The sequence below is a fragment of the Aptenodytes patagonicus genome, chromosome 2, assembly GCF_965638725.1.
Source record: "Aptenodytes patagonicus chromosome 2, bAptPat1.pri.cur, whole genome shotgun sequence".
Lineage (NCBI taxonomy): Eukaryota > Metazoa > Chordata > Aves > Sphenisciformes > Spheniscidae > Aptenodytes > Aptenodytes patagonicus.
This window is the reverse complement of record NC_134950.1, coordinates 86,270,052-86,288,591: the sequence shown is the minus strand read 5'-3', so window position 1 is coordinate 86,288,591 and position 18,540 is coordinate 86,270,052. Positions and strand designations below refer to the sequence as shown.

The 18,540-nt window shown below is 39.3% G+C and overlaps 1 protein-coding gene across 2 annotated transcripts in view; it reads left to right on the top strand.

Annotated features, from left to right (window-relative positions):
• CDH18 (cadherin 18) overlaps positions 1-18,540 on the top strand; it is a 298,102-nt gene that overhangs the window by 247,689 nt on the left and 31,873 nt on the right. For both annotated transcript variants that reach the window (XM_076330375.1, XM_076330374.1), the window contains exon 9: positions 13,978-14,114. In XM_076330375.1, coding sequence (XP_076186490.1) covers positions 13,978-14,114 — 137 coding nt within the window. The remainder of the gene's footprint in view (positions 1-13,977; positions 14,115-18,540) is intronic.

Sequence of the window (18,540 nt, the reverse complement as noted above, 5' to 3'; positions counted from 1 at the left end):
TTTTTTCTAGAAAGGGGTAAGACAACTGTGGTAAAAGGGAAACAGCAGCAGTTTGTACAGAGGCTGGGAAAGCCAGAAATAGATTTTCTTGGTGAAACAGGCAATAATTTGGAGATAGAGGGATTGGAAGGAAAAATATTTCCAAATATTTTGCTTTTTCTATTGGCCTTTTTTTTTCCCAAACAGGAATTTGTAACCAGTCATTGAGGCCAGAATATTAAATATTCATATTATTCCAATAAGTGAGAAGAGAAATTGTCCTTACTTTTGTCTATCCTATTTTTTCCTCCCATTGACATTTATTTCTGCATTGTTCCTTCCATCTCTCTCTGTTTCAATGGGGAAAAAAATAAAGTGCTAGCAAAACACACCGAATCGTGAAGCTCTGAAAGGAGCCAGCCCTCAGTTACATGTTGGAGGGATTCGTCAAGGGCAGTAGCAGCGCAGATATCCTTGATGTATCATTACATTGTGACTGGGTCCACTCTCTAGCCAGGCTTTATCCATCTCGGTGGAACTGACAGTGAATGTCGTTTGTGAGCATGCGGGCTTTTTATGAAGACGCTAATCCTCTAAGGACTGGACTAACACTGTGCATGGGACTCTGAAGAGGTACCAGGCTGGGTTGGTGTGCCCTCAGGTTCTCCTTGAGCCTCCTCCTGCAGGAGGAAAAAGGGTGCTCTGGGAACAAGTAACTTTAACTCCCCTTCCCTCACCTCATTTCACACACAAACACTGATGCGGTGCAGAAGGGCTTGGTGTTGTTTCAAGATTTGGCCGTGGCTTTGGGAAGCTACGGGTTGGAAGTGGCGCACGACCTGAGAAGAGGGCCAGGCTGGCCGGGCTAAGCTGCTGCTCCACCAGAGGCAGGGTCCTGCCCCACCCTCCACTCACAGCAGCGAGCAAAGGAGCGGCTCGGAGGAGGATGTTTTTCTCAGAAGCATGCACACGGTGCATTTATGTCCTTCTACGACAGCGTTGGTGGGTAAGGGAAGAGCAACCGACGTCATCTACCTGGACTTGTGCAAAGCATTTGACACTGTCCTGCACAACTTCCTTGTCTCTAAATTGGAGAGACATGGATTTGACGGATGGACCACTTAGTGGATAAGGAATTGGCTGGATGGTCGCACTCAAAAGAGTTGTGGTCAATAGCTCGAAGTCCAAGTGGAGACCAGTGACGAGTGGCATTCCTCAGGGGTCGGTATTGGGACCGGCACTGTTTAACATCTTTGTCAGCGACATGGACAGCGGGATTGAGTGCACCCTCAGCAAGTTTGCTGGTGACACCAAGCTGTATGGTGCGGTTGACATGCTGGAGGGAAGGGATGCCATCCAGAGGGACCTTGACAGGCACTTTGAGAGGTGCGCTCATGTGAACGTCATGAAGTTCAACAAGGCCAAGTGCAGGGTCCTGCACATGGGTTGGGACAATCCCAAATACAAATACAGGCTGGGCGGAAAATGGATTGAGAGCAGCCCTGAGGAGAAGGACTTGGGGGTGTTGGTTGATGAGAAGCTGGACATGAGCTGGCAAGTGCACTTGCAGCCCAGAAAGCCAACCGTATCCTGGGTTGCATCAAAAGAAGTGTGACCAGCAGGTCGAGAGAGGTGATTCTGCCCCTCTACTCTGCTCTCATGAGACCCCACCTGGAGTACTACGTTCAGCTCTGGGGTCCCCAGAGAAGGACATGGACCTGTTGGAGCTAGGCCAGAGGAGGGCCACAAAGATGGTCATAGGGCTGGAGCACCTCCCCTATGAGGACAGGCTGAGAGAGTTTGGGTTGTTCAGCCTGGAGAAGAGAAGGCTCTAGGGAGACCTTATTGCGGCCTTCCAGTACCTGAAGGGGGCCTACAAGAAAGCTGGAGAGGGACTTTTTACCAAGGCATGTAGTGATAGGGCAAGGGGTAATGGCTTTAAACGGAAAGAGGGTAGATTTAGATTAGATGTAAGGAAGAAATTCTTCACTGTGAGGGTGGTGGGGCACTGGAACCGGTTGCCCAGAGAAGTTGTGGATGCCCCATCCCTGGAAGCATTCAAGGCCAGGTTGGATGGGGCTTTGAGGTGGTCTAGTGGAAGGTGTCCCTGCTCATGGCAGGGGGTTGGAACTAGATGATCTTTAAGGTCCCTTCCAACCCAAACCATTCAACCATTCTATGATTCTATGATTCTGTGCTGGTTTGCTAGAAACACCTCCACTGTTCATCTGAAAGCCTGATGGGTCTGAAAGATAGTCTGAGGGTAATGAGATCACATCTCTCCTTCGTTTCCACACAATTTCCAGTTCATTCAGAATAGAAATAGTGATTATAAAAATAAAACCAGGAAGATTCAGTGTAACTTTCTTAGAAAGCACAGATCACACAGTCTCCAGGAAAGATAACTACAGACAGGACTGGCACAGCTGATCTCTGTGGAGCAATGGAGTAATGGAGTAACGGTTCCTCAGCCAAATGGCTCAGATAATCTCCAAATGCTATGAGTCTACAGGACAAGCTACGGAGCAGCAATTTGCTTAACAGTTTTTCCTAATCCACTTGTGCATCCTTTCCACTTTATGAGGACGCTCGTTGCTGTGTGTGAGATTGATAAAGAATTGGGCACACACAGTTGCAACCATATCACTTCTTCGCTGTCCAGCTGCTAAAAGGGATATAGTGCTGTGATTTGTTCACTGCCCAATTAAGTAACAGTTTATTTTGGTAGCAGGAACGATTCTTATAACAAGAATAATGGTTAGAGGAGTAGTTACAGTAATTAACAATGCTGAAGGGAAATCTTTTTTAAAAAGTTATTTGAGCTTCACCCAAAAATAAATAACAACCTTTATTGTTATTAGTAGAGAGGGATCTGAAGGCTTTTTTGTCCTTATTTCCTCACTGTGATTTCATCACAGTGTTTTCAGCTTGTTCCTGAGCTGAGCGGTCTTCAGAGGGCACTGACTTTGTGCCAGTGCTTGTACTAGTGTTTTACTTTTTCAACACCAGCAAAAGAACCTCTGTAATAACAACTGTAGCTATTAGAGGTTTATTTTATTCTGACATTATCTGGTTGGAAATTTGGGCTGGTTTAAAGGATTTTTCTTTTTAAGTTGATATTTTTTCCTTCAAATAGAAATGTATTTTCAGGGAAACTTTTAAAAATGCTATGTTTTGAAATAAAAGATTATTATTCTATTGAAACATGAAAATCAAACATAATCTTAGAAAACATAAAAAAGAAAGATATTAAAACACCATCATGTATTAATTTTAAATATAAAGATTTTTTGCGTGGTTTGAATATAGCTATTTACTTAAAAAATTGTATTCTAAATCAATGGAAAACATCCTAAATTGTAACTCATTCACAGGAATTACTGCCTTGTTGGAACATTCATGAGAAACTAATCCCCTTTCATTGCATTGTGTCAAGTAGCCTGATTCTATACCAACATCTTTTGTTGCTTGAAAAGATCAGGGTTAAGTCATGTCTTATAACAGTATCTGGTGCGCAAGCGGGTCTTGAAAGTTTCCCATACAATATGAAAGAAAGCATGACTGTTACATGCTCTAATTATAATTTCATTTTAGTATATTATTCATTTTAAATCTCTCCATACTTACTTAGAAATGAACTTTTTTCTTCCTGAACCCATACACAGAAGACTTCCGTGGAGATTAGGGGTGAAAACAGCTTTGAATTGGCAAGTTGCATGTGTGCATTGGGAGCAGCCCTAGGCTGCTAGTACTGCCTCGTGGCTGTGGTAGTGCCTGTTGAAACCCTGCCATCTTTCTGTAGGTGATTCTTGGGTGGTGAGTCCGTCTAGCCACAACGCATACTCCCGATGATCCTTGAAGCTTTCTGACTGCATCTGGTCTGGTCTCAGTGGAGTGGTTTTCAGAAAAACAATGTTGCTGCTGTTCCCCAAGCCTCCTCCAAGTTAGTGATTCAGAAAAGAGCAAAGACATAGAGTTAAGACCGTGATACTTTCTGAAATTCTGATATAATAGTGAAAATAGTTGCATGACATGGGCAAGTTCCCTCATATTAACTTGACCTCAGTTTGATACTGTCCTATGAGGAACTGAATGTCTTTATGAACACTGTACCCTGGTAAGAGTAGTTTTTGAGAAATAAGTCATGCTATTACAGAAATACTGTAATGTCAGCTCACTCCTTTTGCTGCTGCTGTGCAATCTTTGTCATGCAGTGGTACAGGAGGTATATCACTGTTTTGAGCAGAATGACAGGGCCTCTGTCCCCTCTGGTCATTTGTTACTCCCACTAATTATGTTTGACTTAGGTTGTTTGCATTTCTGGGCAGGAATGGTCTCTTCCCAGCTATTTAACAGAGGACTCCTGACGAACGGGGTACGGGTACTGATCAGCACTCTGCGTGTGATGGTAGTGTCAAACGATAAGAAATACAAGCACCTTCCCTTTTCAGAATGATGTCTGTCATGGCTTGGTTAAACATAACTTTGTATTTTGTTGGATCCTTGGAAGGTTGATTAGGTTTTGTTATATTAATACAATGGAATTCAAATCATTTTTGTGTTCAACCCTAACCAGTCTGTAATCTACCTTACCATAATGAATTCCATTCGCTAGGACTGAAATTGATTAGCTACAGGAAACTGAAGTAGTCTTAGTGCCTTCCTGATGTCACTAGAAAATGAACTTCTTTCTTCACTGTGTTCTTGACACTACTGCTAAAAAAGCAGTAATACAGAGAAGAAATAAATATGAAACATAAAGGTGCACATAGTTGTCTTTTATAGAAAACAATTGTTTTACTTCCAGGAAAGGCAGAACCAGCCAACCAACAGCAAAACAATAAAAACAAAGTAGCAAACAAAAATAACCAAGGAAAGTCAGAAAAAGTTTTTTCTTTTTCTTTTTCTTTTTGTGTGTTATCAGACTGTTAATTTTGTGCTAAGTTAGTGAAGAATACAAGTACAATCTCAGCCCTGATTCTGGCTTCTCACTTTTCTAATGGTCTTATGATATTGCCTTATAATAGATAATGTATTGTAATGGTTATGATACATGTATATACTAATGAGTACAAAAATGCGCTTTCCAACACCATACCTCATATCTAGAAGCTATAATGAATTCAAAGTTGCCTTACCCTAGTTTGATTTAAATTGACAGCCTTCTCTTCGTTTCTTTCAGATAGAATACTGAAAAATTACTGAATGACAACTACATAGGATTATAACAATTAATGTGGTGTAGGAAATAATTCTTCAATTCCTGCATCAGGCAGAGAAACTTACTTTAACTTTTGCTGCATTGGTAGTAAAAGATAGACATAAGTTCCATAGTTTCTGGCATCAGCCTTTAGAAAGTCATGTTAATTTTCAGTAAATGGTATTTTAAGAGGCATGCTCATATGTAGATGAAAGAACATACCCATGTAGTTTCCTGTATTCCTATTATTATCTCTGAGAACCTTAAAGACAAAGCGTTGAGAAGGATTCTGGTTATAGACTATTTTTCTGATGTAAAGTTTATATTTACTAGAGGTAGAATAAAACCTGAACTTTTGATTCAAACTCAGTCACTCAAATTTTGGTCAAACAGTATCAGCATATTAAATGAAGGGAGGTGCAGGAGAGCTGTGTGAAGGGATCGGGGGGGGGAAGCTGAAAATGAAAATTGTATTTTTAAATATTTTTTTTTCTTCCTGTCCTCTGAGATTGGTTTCTACACCGCTCCCCCCTACTGTCAGTAGGGAGAGGGGATAAGATTGATCCCCTGCTGGAAAATATAAAAGCCTCTTTGCTAGTTGTATTCATTTGTCTTGCTCTTTGATTGTCATGTAAGTGGAATAAGGTCAGTTTGTTTTCTGCTATCCTGTGCACAGGATGCTTTGTTAGCTGTACTTAGGGCAGCCTGCTGAGAACAGCGCCATCACGTAGAGTGACTGACCCTCCCTCACATGCCCGATGGGGGAACATCCCCCCCCGGATCCTGCCAATCCTGTGCTTGTGGAGGCAAAGGCAGACATCTGTCCTCCACACTGCTCAGACCCTCAAAGCATGACACTGTCATAACCCTGTGATCAACACCTACAGAAACACACTAATATCTTCCCATGGTATGTGAATGGCTCACAGTTAGCAGAGAGGAGCTGTGTCCTCCCCCTCCATCCCACCTCCTTCATTCATTTGCTCTCTGTATTCCTCCAGTATTATTCCTCTCTAAGATTGTCAGTAAATCAAAACAGAAAAAGAAGACCCTGTTTTGAATGGCTGGAGACAGAGGGGAATTTTACTCCAATTTCTTCTCCGATTCTCTGTCTGTCTTCACAGGGAGGAACCATTTTAAAACATTTCTTTATAGTGTTGAGGTGGGAGATCTGTTGCTGATTTTTTCCCTGAGGCTTCAAATTATTTTTGATTCTTGTCAAGCTATGCGCCCCAGTCCTCCCACTAACAAAAATGTCCATCTCTCTGCACAGGAACTGGTAAGCTGTTCTGACAGCTGTTCTGACTAGGAAGCATCCAGCTTGGGATGGTGGTCAAAATCTCACAGCAACCAGAACCACCTCCATCCCTCACTTAGAGCTGTGAGAAAAAAAATGACAGATCGTCTTTATATGGTGCCTCTGAGAGCCTGATTTTTCATGCCAGGACATCATCTTTATGTTTCTATAATTTCCACTGACTTCAGAATGCCTCCAGTACTTAAAATTCTTTTATGGTTTTAGGAGTCAGCCTTCATATCTGAACGTCTCTGTAGTGTAGTCTTTTGATAGGGTCATTCAACTCCAATAAATAGGCATAAATCTATCAATCTTGTTTTATTTGGTTTAGTCTTTAGTATGAGGAGAAAAAGAAAAGATAATATATAAATAGAATACCATTCTTTAGCTGGTAAACCTTTAAGAAACAAAAAGTGATTCTCATGTAACACTGATTGCACTTTATTTCTTAGCAGCATTGGAATCTGAATGTTAATCTCTCTGAATATAAAGCAACTTCAATATAACAGTTCTGCCATCAATACATCTACCTGAAATGCATTTGGACAGTTGTAATCCTCTGAAGAGATTCATAAAGTCAGGAAAAGAAGACAAAGCTTTATCTCGCTTTGACTTCTGAATTATGCCTCTAAGGGTGTAGCCTGTTCTTAGCCTACATTTGCTGGCAGAATTAGCTAGAAAAGATGATCAGTGATTAATGCACACAGACAGAAATTGTCAGCTACAAAAGATGGGTGTACAGAAATGGCTCATTTCCTTCAAATGAACAGCATTCCCATTTTCCAGTGTCCAAGGTGAGCAGTGTGCTAGCAATGCATAGGGGATGGGAAAGAGAACAGGAGCAGGAAGCCAACTACTGCATGAAATGCAAACCAGTAGTGGCTGCCTCTCAGAGGCTTTGCTGGGAGGCAGTGGTTCACTGCTTGCAACTCCTCCATGCCTCCGGGGATCCGCCACCTCACATCTGCAGGACAAGGATAGGGGAAGGCTGCTACTACTGCTGAGCTGATGTTTTGGTATGAAAGGTAAGCCAGGAGTCCCGTATGGGAAAGTACTGCTGATCAGCTGATGGATGTCAGCTGGCAACCAGCACCAGAGCTAACTCAGTGGGAACAGCGTACCAAACTGAGTTCCTGCAAGCGCTCTGAGAGAAACAGTATTTTCCTCAAAGTTATGCTATGCCTATCTGAAAAAAAGGCAAAGGAATGGTAAACAGAGAGATTACCTTCTCCAAGCTCTCTTCAAATGTATTTCATTTTCACAACTGGAAAGCACAGCTGAAGGCTGTTGTTGTCAGTAGTAGTCTTCTGCTGAGGAACTCTGGAATATCTAATGTCTCCTTAATCTACCAGACACACTGCAGGGAGAAAATTGGTTACCTGCTGTCTTGGCAGCCAACTTCTGACTCACACTTCACAATTGCTTTTCTCTCCTGGAGAAGTTTGTTTGAACTATGGGGAAATAGATTGGTCCTGGAAGGGAGGCAGTGTAGCAGTGCAAGACAGTCATGGCAACAGAATGTCTCCCCACTGCCTCATTTGGCTTCAAGGGGATGCTGCTGGTTCCCAGGCTCATGAGGAGTGCTGCTGTCAGGAGGCACAGAGAAGATGAAAGGCATGTGCCAGAGTTATGTCCCACCATGAGCTATTTCTTGTTGCTCTCCAGCTGGCCAGAGAGTTGCAGCTGATCAGTTCTCTCACTGTTCATCCTGGTATACCTCCCTCCCTCACCCTGTGCAGTTGTTGCTTACACCTTTTTTCCTAAGGTATCTTTAAGAAGAAAAAAAAAAAAGTCTATACTTTCAGTCTGAGCATCTCTTTCTGATAAAAGTTTCTTTGCTTAAATTTTTAACGAAAGAGTTTTCCTTATAATGGCATTTGATTTTTAATTGATGTCTTTAGATGGTGTGAGTAATTGGTTTGGCAAAGGATCTATCCTTTTCCCATGACCTTTTTTAAGTGCTTCTTTGTAACCAGTTTCACTCGTTATTAGAGAACTGGCTACTTACCGATGTCTTAATACAAAAGCCCAAAGAAGTACTGTGACCTGCGAATCCACATCTGGCTGAAAAGCGGCTTTGGAAGTTCATTAGCAATAGCAGGTTTGTAGCCAGGGTGGAAATTTGTAACAGAGTTCTTGTTTGCAGTTGGTAAGTAGGGTAATAAATAAAAATAGTATAATGAAAGGACAAGCTAAAGACTTAATTAAAGACAAAATAAAGACAAGTTAAAACTATTTAAAAACTCAAACTCAGGGCTCTTCCTTAAAACACAATAAATGGAGAGAGACATACTGGAATAGTAACAGACTATGCCACTTGTCTGTCAAGTGACAAAATGATGTTAATATTATCTTAAGACTGAATAATTTAAGGGGGCCACATTCTGAAAATGCTTACGGGTTTTAGCTTCAGAAGCCCTCCTAAAAAGTTTGGAAATCATTAATGTTCCTTAGCTCCTTTAGCACCTTTTAAAACTTTCTCCATTTTTAAGCATTCTCTGTATTATTAGAGCCTGACTATTTTAATACTGCAAACTGATTTATATGTCTAGAGCGCCCTTCTGCCTAAGGCCCATCTTGCATATATATTTCTCTTTATTTCCTAATTCATGCAAATGCTTTTAGTTTTCGCTAAAAATGGTGGGAATATCTGTCACCACTGAACCACTGCTTCACTAAAAGACAGGAAGTGAGGAATGAAGTCTCAGGAGCCAGGGGCTTGCTTTGGTCAGAAGCAGGAATAAGGACATGGATGGAAGCTGGGAATGCCCTTTTGTTGAGTGACTCTGCCTAATAAAGAGCTGGCACATGTTGCATTTCCCAGTGGTAACAGGACTGAGTTTTGGTATTTAATTTCCTTCAGATTCTCTTCAGATAGCGTGACTAATACGTTTTCTATATTCATGATCATTTTTAATATAGTTTCTTTAAAATTGGTTTCTGTTGCTGGTTTGGATGTAAACAGTTTATGGAGAGCTGTTTACCTAAGCATGTCTTGTTATTAAGTCTCTTTATTAACACATGCCATGCAACTCAGATGTGCTGATTTAATGGTTAAAAGTATGCTAATTCACACAGCATTGTCATGAGTAAATGTCTGTAAAAAAATATCTGCAATGAATATTATAAATTCATTTTTAAATGAATGCATTCGAAGTAAGAAGAAACAGTCAACTGAATTAAGGTGAAAATTCACTTCTGAAGTAACTCTTTGAAATTCAAAACTTGCACTAATTTTTTGTGGTCTAGAAAAAGCATTGAAAAGCAGCTCAGTAGAGGTGGAGGGAAGGGTAGGAGGGAAGGGTATGACTATCTTTGTTGCCACTATTATCTAGCTGAAAGTGAATTTTTTACAGGTGAAATAAATTCAGAAGCCTACGTAAAGCATTGTTGGCTCTGGAGTATGGTATATTAATGGATATAGCTGGTATCTATGCTCGACGTAGATAAATCAGTGGCTAACATTTATAAAGGCCTAAAATGTTAAGAGCTTTGTAAATACAATGAAACTTGTTCTAAATGTCCTCTTAGATGTGACAAAAATGAGTGGCTCTACCAAGGGAGTTTCTTGTACAAAATATTTTTAGAGCACTTGGGAGCAGTGCTTTAGACTAGTATTCCTAGTTCTTCTACTGTGTGGAAATATCTTCTGTAGCTTGTTTTACTGAGACATTCATGAAGGTTGGGAACCACAGCAGTGCAAATGGCTGCTTTAGATATGATACACAAAGCAGTTTTAAGAAAGAATCTGGAGTAATGGAAGAGAACTGAACATTATAATAATGGGAAAGCATAAGAAAGGGCCACTCCTTTATTTATTCATGATCAAGAAAAATTCTGTCAAGCTGTGAATGTTTCGGTATGTCTGTAACTATATGCAAAAGTTTGCACATGAAGGGGAACTGCTTCTGTGGATAAATTAGAAACATTTTTCATTATTCTAGTATCACTGGAAGTAAAAGTGTTAGTACAATAAGTTACCTCAGGATCACTTTATTTCCATTAACGACACAGAAAATACAATTGAAATTATTCATCCAATACCGAGTTCTTTAAAATGAGAGCTTTGAGCTTCTATAGAATACATTTAAATAACCGATTTAGAAAAAGGTGTTCATATTTAAAAAAAAGAAGACCATCTTTTACTATATGCCTATGAAAATTAAGTGTTAAGTAGTCACAGTTCATAGCAGAATCAAACTTCAGTTTTTCTACACAAGCTTGGTATTTGGAACAGATATTTTTTGGTTTTGGTTCTGTACTTTACTTACAGAGGGAGAGGTAATAATTTGTTATAAGTCACACACATAAAAGCAGCTGAGTATTCTTACTGCTTTAAGTTTTTTTCTCATTTAAGACCAATTTGAAATTCTGTCTATTTTTAAGCTACTGTCAACAAATACTAAATAGCCCTATTTTTATGGTCCTGTGGTCAGCACAACACTGACTCACAGAGTAGTCACTGTGACTGATGTTGATAATAAGTAAACAATGTCCACAGTAATAATTGTTTGCAGGGACAAGACTCTTGTATTAGAAATTGTTTGGATTTGTGGTATATATTACATAAGAACAGGTCAGTGAAGCATTTTCTTTTCTTTTTTTAGCAAATAATTCTTGTCATTATCAGGAGACCCCTAGAGTCAAGAAAAACAAGGCTGTAGTAGGAGAGAAGGAATTAAATTTTATCATTGCATACCTGATTGTAAGCTCTACCAGTAAAGGGTCCTGCTAAGGTCTCCAAGAAAATTGAGGGACAATTATGCTTCCTATGCTTTCTCTATCAGCATTTCAGTTCATCATGTAAAAGATGCTTGTGTATATGTGCACTGCCCATCTTGCCCCACACAACCAAATGTTCATTATTTCTGCCTTAATAGTAGTATCGTCAAGATGTTCCAACTATTTGTCATAGCTCAGGTTTCCTACACTGCTGAACATAAGGTATAAGGCATGAGGGGATTTCTCCACCTGAAGCATGTATCTTCTGTACAAAGTTCAAATCTCAACACAACTCTGTGGCAAGCATGGCAGCTGTATGGACTTTTAGAGGTTGATACCACTGTCTCCAAAGTTTTTGTAATTGGTAAAAGGTAAAGCTAGCTGTGCGCATGGGAGATACGACTTCTCCACTGATATTGGCACAATCTTTCAAAACATTTCCATGCCAAATAAGCACTTGGAAAAGCTGAAAATTTGTGCTTCATGGAAGACTGAAACCTGCAGAAACACTGGAAAAATCTATTGTTATAAAATTGAAAAGCAAATCCTGATTCCAAAATAAAGAGGTGTCGGTAGCTTGGACCAATACCACCACATAAAATAATGCCAACAGGATAATTGTGTGGTCCTTTTTTGTTTGTTTGTTTTGTAATGGATCTTCAGAGGATTCCAATATTCCTTGAAAGCAACGTAAATTTTCTTGGATAGCTGTAACATTCAGCATGTCATGATCAGTGACTGATGAATGTTGGTCAAGAGTTTGCTTTTAATTCATCTCCGGAGTTTACTGAGCACTGAGAAGCATACCAACTTTTGGAAGTGTGTCTGCAATGCCCACTGTGTTTCAGCAATTAGAAATTCAGCCATTTTTTTTGTTCTTTTTCTGGCAACATCACTTGTTTTGATTTTTTCATTGAATTTGGGACACACTGATTAAATAATGTCTTCTGAAAAAATATTTCCTGACTTAAATTCTTAAAAGTGATTGTCCCATCCCCTACATAATCAAGATCTTGCCAATCTGCTTTCAGTATGGAGACAGGTTGAGTCTGTTACCTGTTTGAAGCAACTTCAGCTGCCATCTTGCACATCCAAAGTGTCTTTACTGAGCACTTCTGGAGTATTTTAGAATGAGGTATGCTCAGATGTTGGTAGTTAATGAACCGCACATAGGTTCTGACTGCAGCTCAGATGGGAGACAGCGACTTACATCCTTATTCCAGAGAAACATAAAATGGGTGGGAACTGGGTCTGCTGTCTCTCCAACAGCTCCCACAGTCATATGAGAGCTGTTTCACTCTTCACAATGTCGAAAGCAAAGATGAAGAGCAGGCAAGAAGGAAAGATTTTCTAGCCTAGTTTTGTCTGCTTTGATTTCCAGCGCCTGATCTACAGTTCTTTAATTGCTGAAAATACTGGAAGCATGAAAAGAAAATCTTGAGTGCCACAAGCCAAAATAGCATATTGTAAGGCAGATGTAAAACACTTCTTGCAGGTGGGAGGGGTGGCTTCAGGTTCTCCGTAACAAGGAAGATCTGACCTAAGTCATCAAGTCCTAGCTGGCTTTTCCACTGAGTGCCCTTTTCTTTGACCAGTTAAGGTGACTCACTCAAATTGCTGCCTCCTCCTCTAGTGCTTTATTTCCTTTGCTTTTTCACATGTCATATCTTATTTTAATATTTCATTCAATGAAATGTTTGTTTGCTTGTTTGTTTTTCCTTTCCACAAATAGTCTAAATAAGTTCATTGTGAGAGAAATAAAACTGAAGTTATTTTTAATTTTTTTGGTCTTGGCAGCCTTTATGTGAACCACTCTTTTTATTAGCTGGCAATTACACTTTTGGCGATGTAGAATTAAGAGCAATTGGATGGGATAGATAAATCATTTTGACCTATATAGAGCTTCCATATATTAAAGACTTCACAGAATGAAAGCAGGGCTGACAAATTATGAGGAAAAACAATTGTGGTATATAAAAGACTTAGAATCTTTTTCCTTATTTTTTTCATCAGGTCTGAAGTTAGTGAAGAAGGCTTGATAGGGGTCTGTAATTGCTTCATTTGTTAAAAGCTGTTGTAAATGATTCTGGCTTTGAGAAAAAATGTCTTGTCAATCTCTTCCTTTGTGTTCCCTCCCTCTGCTTCCATTACCCACTTCAAGGCTTTTACTTTCTCTGCTAGGCAAAGTTCCCAGAAGCCAAAGGAGTTAAGCGGGGCTGCTTAGTTCTGCTTCTAGGCTAGTGTCAATTACAGCTCTGGGAATCAGCCGTTTCTGCTACTAGTCTATGTAATGGTCATGTTCAAAACAGCTTATGTCATCATGTCATCAACTTCATGTCAGAGAGACATGCTTCAAAACAGGTACCGGGACTGAGCACACTGGTTTGCAGTGACAAGCAAATAAGCAGAAGAATAATATCTTAATATCTTTCTGTTTTCTTTTCTGTCTTTCCATGTTATGATTTTTTAGTCAAAATATGTGTGTAGCTTACCTTTGACAAGATTTTTTACTCCTGTGTAAAATACCACCTGTTAGCAATTTATATCTTTGTGACTCACAGTGGAAACCTTGTTATGTATCAAAAGAAACGTAACATTATGAAAGAAATGAAATACGGTGTTACTTTGGGTGTCTCCATAATATAGAATTTTTCTTAGGGTGTTTTAAAAAATTTCTATGATTTTAAAAGCTTGAAAGTAATATTCTTATGTAGCTTTCTGTTACTTTGGATGATACATATTAAAATGAGCATATATTTATTGTTTTATTTCTTCATAGATATTTCATTGTTCATAACACAGAAGAAGATAGGTATTTCACCATTGATGCTAGTACTGGGACCATTAAGACTGCCAAGATCCTTGACAGAGAGGAGACACCTTGGTACAACATCACAGTGGCTGCTTCTGAGATAGGTAAATAATATATTTGAAACATAATATTAAAAAAAAAATTAGAAAGGAAAATAATAATTTTCAGATTTTAAGAAACACTATCTTGAGATGTTGTGTTCTTTTTAACACCATGGGGTTTTTAGCCAGTTTGGATAAAGGAGAATTTTCTCTGTGTGTAAATTCCCTAATTCCACAGAACAAATAAACAAAACCCTACATGCCTATGTGATTCCTGTGTAAATTTACCATGTTTTTCTGTATGTGATAGAAGGCTGCCAGTTTACCCAGGAACAGTTCCAAGCATTCAGTATCCTAAAATCAACAGCTTGTCCCATTTGTGTTTCATATTTCTTATATCTTAGAAGATAACACAATATAGTACTGTCTGAGAAATTCATCCTTTCTTCTTGTATCTGTTATTAACCTATTTTAGCGAATTGCGTGTTAAATATGCTGATATTAATTCATATCTGACAGGTGCCTAGTAGTTGCTGATTATCAGGGTATACCTCTGGCCTTTTAATAGGCAAATTGCCAAGTAAAGATACAATAAATACTTGCCTGTGCCTTTGAAAGGCCTCAAAGTCTGATGAAATTCCATTGCCTCCGATAAGCCTTGCAACAGTCAAGAAATGTCTGACTGAGTAGTCCCAGATAAATATCTTTACATGAGGCAAGGACAGTTTAAAGAACATTTCAGTTAACCTTTTTATTACGGGGTATTTATTTTGGCACAGTCAGAGTTTTAAAGTTATAAAACTCAACAAACCAAATGAAAAAAAAAAATCCCAGCCTGGATCAATAGATCCAGTCCTGCTAAGAGCACTTCATGGTACCATCTTTCAGTGGCAATGATTTTGATCAAAACTGTGAACTAATTTTATGTATATTCCTTTCCTTTTTCTTTTTTTTTCCTTTTTTTTTGGTGTCTTCTATCATTGCCAGATGACACAATAGAGGTTTTATCTGTAACAGGTGCCACTGACATTATTGAGCCCCCTCTGCTTTCATCTGTTTCAACTCTGGGTTAAAATGGAATCCGTTGTGCTGCTGCATCACTAGCACTCGCTACAGAATTAACAGCACATACATATTTTATAAAGACAACAAATTCTTTCTTATTATTGTACCTGCTTTCACAACTAAATTGACATTTTGAACTAAGTAAATTTCTATTGTAAATAGTAAAATCTAGAGTTTTATGGTTAGCCCTTTAAAAAAGGTCACCACTGACACTTCAGTGTGCTTGACAGTGTTTTCGTATATAATGTGAAATGTGCAGCATGAAATAAAATATAATTTAATCCTAATCATAAGCAGGTGCATAGTAAGTGTTAATTTGAAATAAGATTTAAAAGCCATGTTGAATCATACTGAAAAAAGGAGTAGTCACTAGTCTTTTTGGGAAGCCATCCAAATGTAATTATTTTGCAGAAATAAATCTCAATAGCATTAAACTTAAATGTAGTTTTCTACACATTATTTATTTCACATAGTCAAATGAGTGGTAGTACACGTACTATGATGAGAGAATGGTATGGAGAATGGAGAAGGATTATGTTTATAACTAAAAGAGAATAGAACGAATAATGAGGATGAAATGCCTTTTTTTTTGACAGCCTGCTTAGAATTCTCCATTCCAGGTGCAACTTGTTACAGGAAAACAGAGATTTCTTTTTTTTCTCCCTCGCATTACCTTTCTTACTGTTAAAGTTGGGGTTGGAAAAATAAGTAAATCTATAATGTCAGTTTGAAAAGCGATTTGGTTATGAAAAAAGGAAGAGACAGCAGCGAAGAAGGATGGCAGGCAGACTGACAGACAGCCTAAATGATGGGCAGCCTTTCCTTGTGTCCGCTTCTTTGGCCATTTTCTTACCTACAGTAATTTGAAAATTACAACACTGCTGTACTCTTCCAAATCCATTGTGAAATCAGTAATTGGATCTACGATGGAAGAAGGAGCATATGTTGTGTATACAGCATCAACGGCAAATGTTAAGTGCTATCTATCCCATATTTACAGCCTTTTATGGCATTCACTTTCAAGTCCATGCACAAGGAATTGCAGAACTAAGACTAAAGCTGAAAAATTGGTGGAAGGCTATGGCCAAAATGTTATTTAGCTGTGAGAGTGGCAGTCTTCAAGTTCATCTGACATGATAAAAGGCATTTGTAGCTTCTGACACCATTTGCTTAGCCAGGAACACAGCAGAATCTGCAAGACCAAGAAAGATTGTACTGCTTCAACAATAAGCGGTGCTCTGCTGAAATAATGTTATGGTTATTGTTAGTTTTTTGAAGTGTTTTCTTCTCTTGACTTTACACTACACTTCACTGACAGAATTCAGTTTCTACTGATCATCCTTTGGGCAGCTATTTGTAGCTGTGCTTGTTTTATGCAAAAGAAATGTAGAATAAACATCATATTTCTACCCTCAAATGTATGATATCCTCATGCTTCAGCCTTATTGTTTCTGAACCTTTCATAAGACATTTACTTCCACTTTTAATCTCAGTATGTGATATACACTCTGCACTGATCAAATGTCCCCTCTGAAATCCGTGGAAGTTCCACCACTTTCCTCTGTGGGAGTAATGTTGATGTAATGATCAGTGTTTTTTTCTGTTTACACAGATACTTCCTAAAGCACACCAGAGTTCATTGCCACGAGAATGGATGAGGCAATCATTTTTTTCTTCAACATGCACTGTTCTTTAACAGCAGCATACAGTGAGAAAGAGTGGGATTTTAACGGCAAGGGTACACCACTGAAGCTGTTCCTTTGATTGTTTCAGTGCTAGTACTTCCTGAAAACTCCTTGTGGTATTAGGGAATAAGAAAGATGATAAAATAATACTATATTTTATATTGAAGGATCTACAGACTATGGGGGAAGGACTACAAATTGATGGTAATAGGATTTTAAAATACAGTTTCACATAGAACTATTCACAATTCATTAGTTTGTTTTAATTCTTTGAAAAAGTTTATAAAAGAGTATTTGAAAGAGGAAGGAGATACAATTTGCTTAGCTCTATTAAAGGCTTTTGACTGTCTTTGGTAAGAGTAATGGAAATAGGAAAATTCAGAGCAAGCGCACAAGTTTTATAACAGATGAAAGACTGATTTGGAGGAAAGAAATACAGTCATAGTGAATGGCTGTTCCTTTGGGAGTGGAAAAAGTTAAGGCTGAGCTATTTTAAGGACTGGTGTAGGATCTGTCAATTAAAATTCTTTGTAATAATAGCACACAATGATAGAAAGTGATTCAGATTCCTGAATAACCTCCCTAGCTGCTAAGAATTGAGGAAAATTGAGAGAAACTCATGTAAAAACAAGACACACTGAAGTATGGGCTAGATAAATGAATGGTGAAGTGGATTGAAAATTATCTTAAATGGCAGGCTGAAAGGGTTGTGATCAGCAGCCCAAAATGCAGCTGGAGGCCAGTCACTAGTGGAGTACCCCTGGGGGCTAATACTGGATGCAATACTGTTTAATCTCTTCATTAATGACCTGGTTGGTGGGACAGAGTGCACTCTCAGCCAATTAGCAAATGACACAAAACTGGAGTAATAGCTGATACACCAGAGGGCCATGCTGCCATCCAGAGGGATCTCGGCAGGCTGGAGAAATGGGTGAAGAGGAACCTTGTGAAGTTCAATAATAGGAAATGCAGAGTCCAGCACCTGGAGAGGAATAATGCCATGCACCAGTACACATGCAGGGCCAACTGGCTGGAGAGCAGCTTTTCAAAGAAAGGACGTGGAGGTCCTGGTGGATGCAAGTTGAACATAAGCCAGCAATGTGCTCTTGTGGTAAAGAAGGGCAACTGCATCCTGCACTGCATGAGGAAGAGTGTTGACAGCAGGTTGAGGGAGGTGATACTTCCCCTCTGCACAGCACTGGTGAGGCCATGTGTGGAATGCTGGGTCCAGATCTGGGCTCCCCAGTACAAGAGAGACATGGAGCAACTGGACTAAGTCCAGTGAAGGGGCATGAAATCATTAAGAACTGGACTATCTGTCGTACGAGGTGAGGCTGAAAGAGCTGGGACTGTTCAGCCTGGAGATGAGAAGGCTCGGAAGGAGCTTATCAGTGTGTTTAAATACCTGATAGGGGGAGCAAAGAAGATGAGTAAAGATGAGCAAAGATGAGGACTCATCTGAGTAGTATCCAGTGAAATGACAGGATGCAATGTGCACAAATTGAAATACAGAAAATTCCATTTAAACATAAGAAGAAAAATATTTTTTACTGCAGGATTGGTCAAAAATTGGGACAGGACACCTAGAGAGGTTGTGGAGTCTCCGTTCTTGGAGATACTCAAAATCCAACTGGACATGGCCCAGAGCGATGTGCACTAGTTGACCCAGCTTTGAGCAAGGGAGTGGGACTTGCTGATCTATGGAGGTTCCTTCCAACCTCAAGCATTCTGTGATTTTG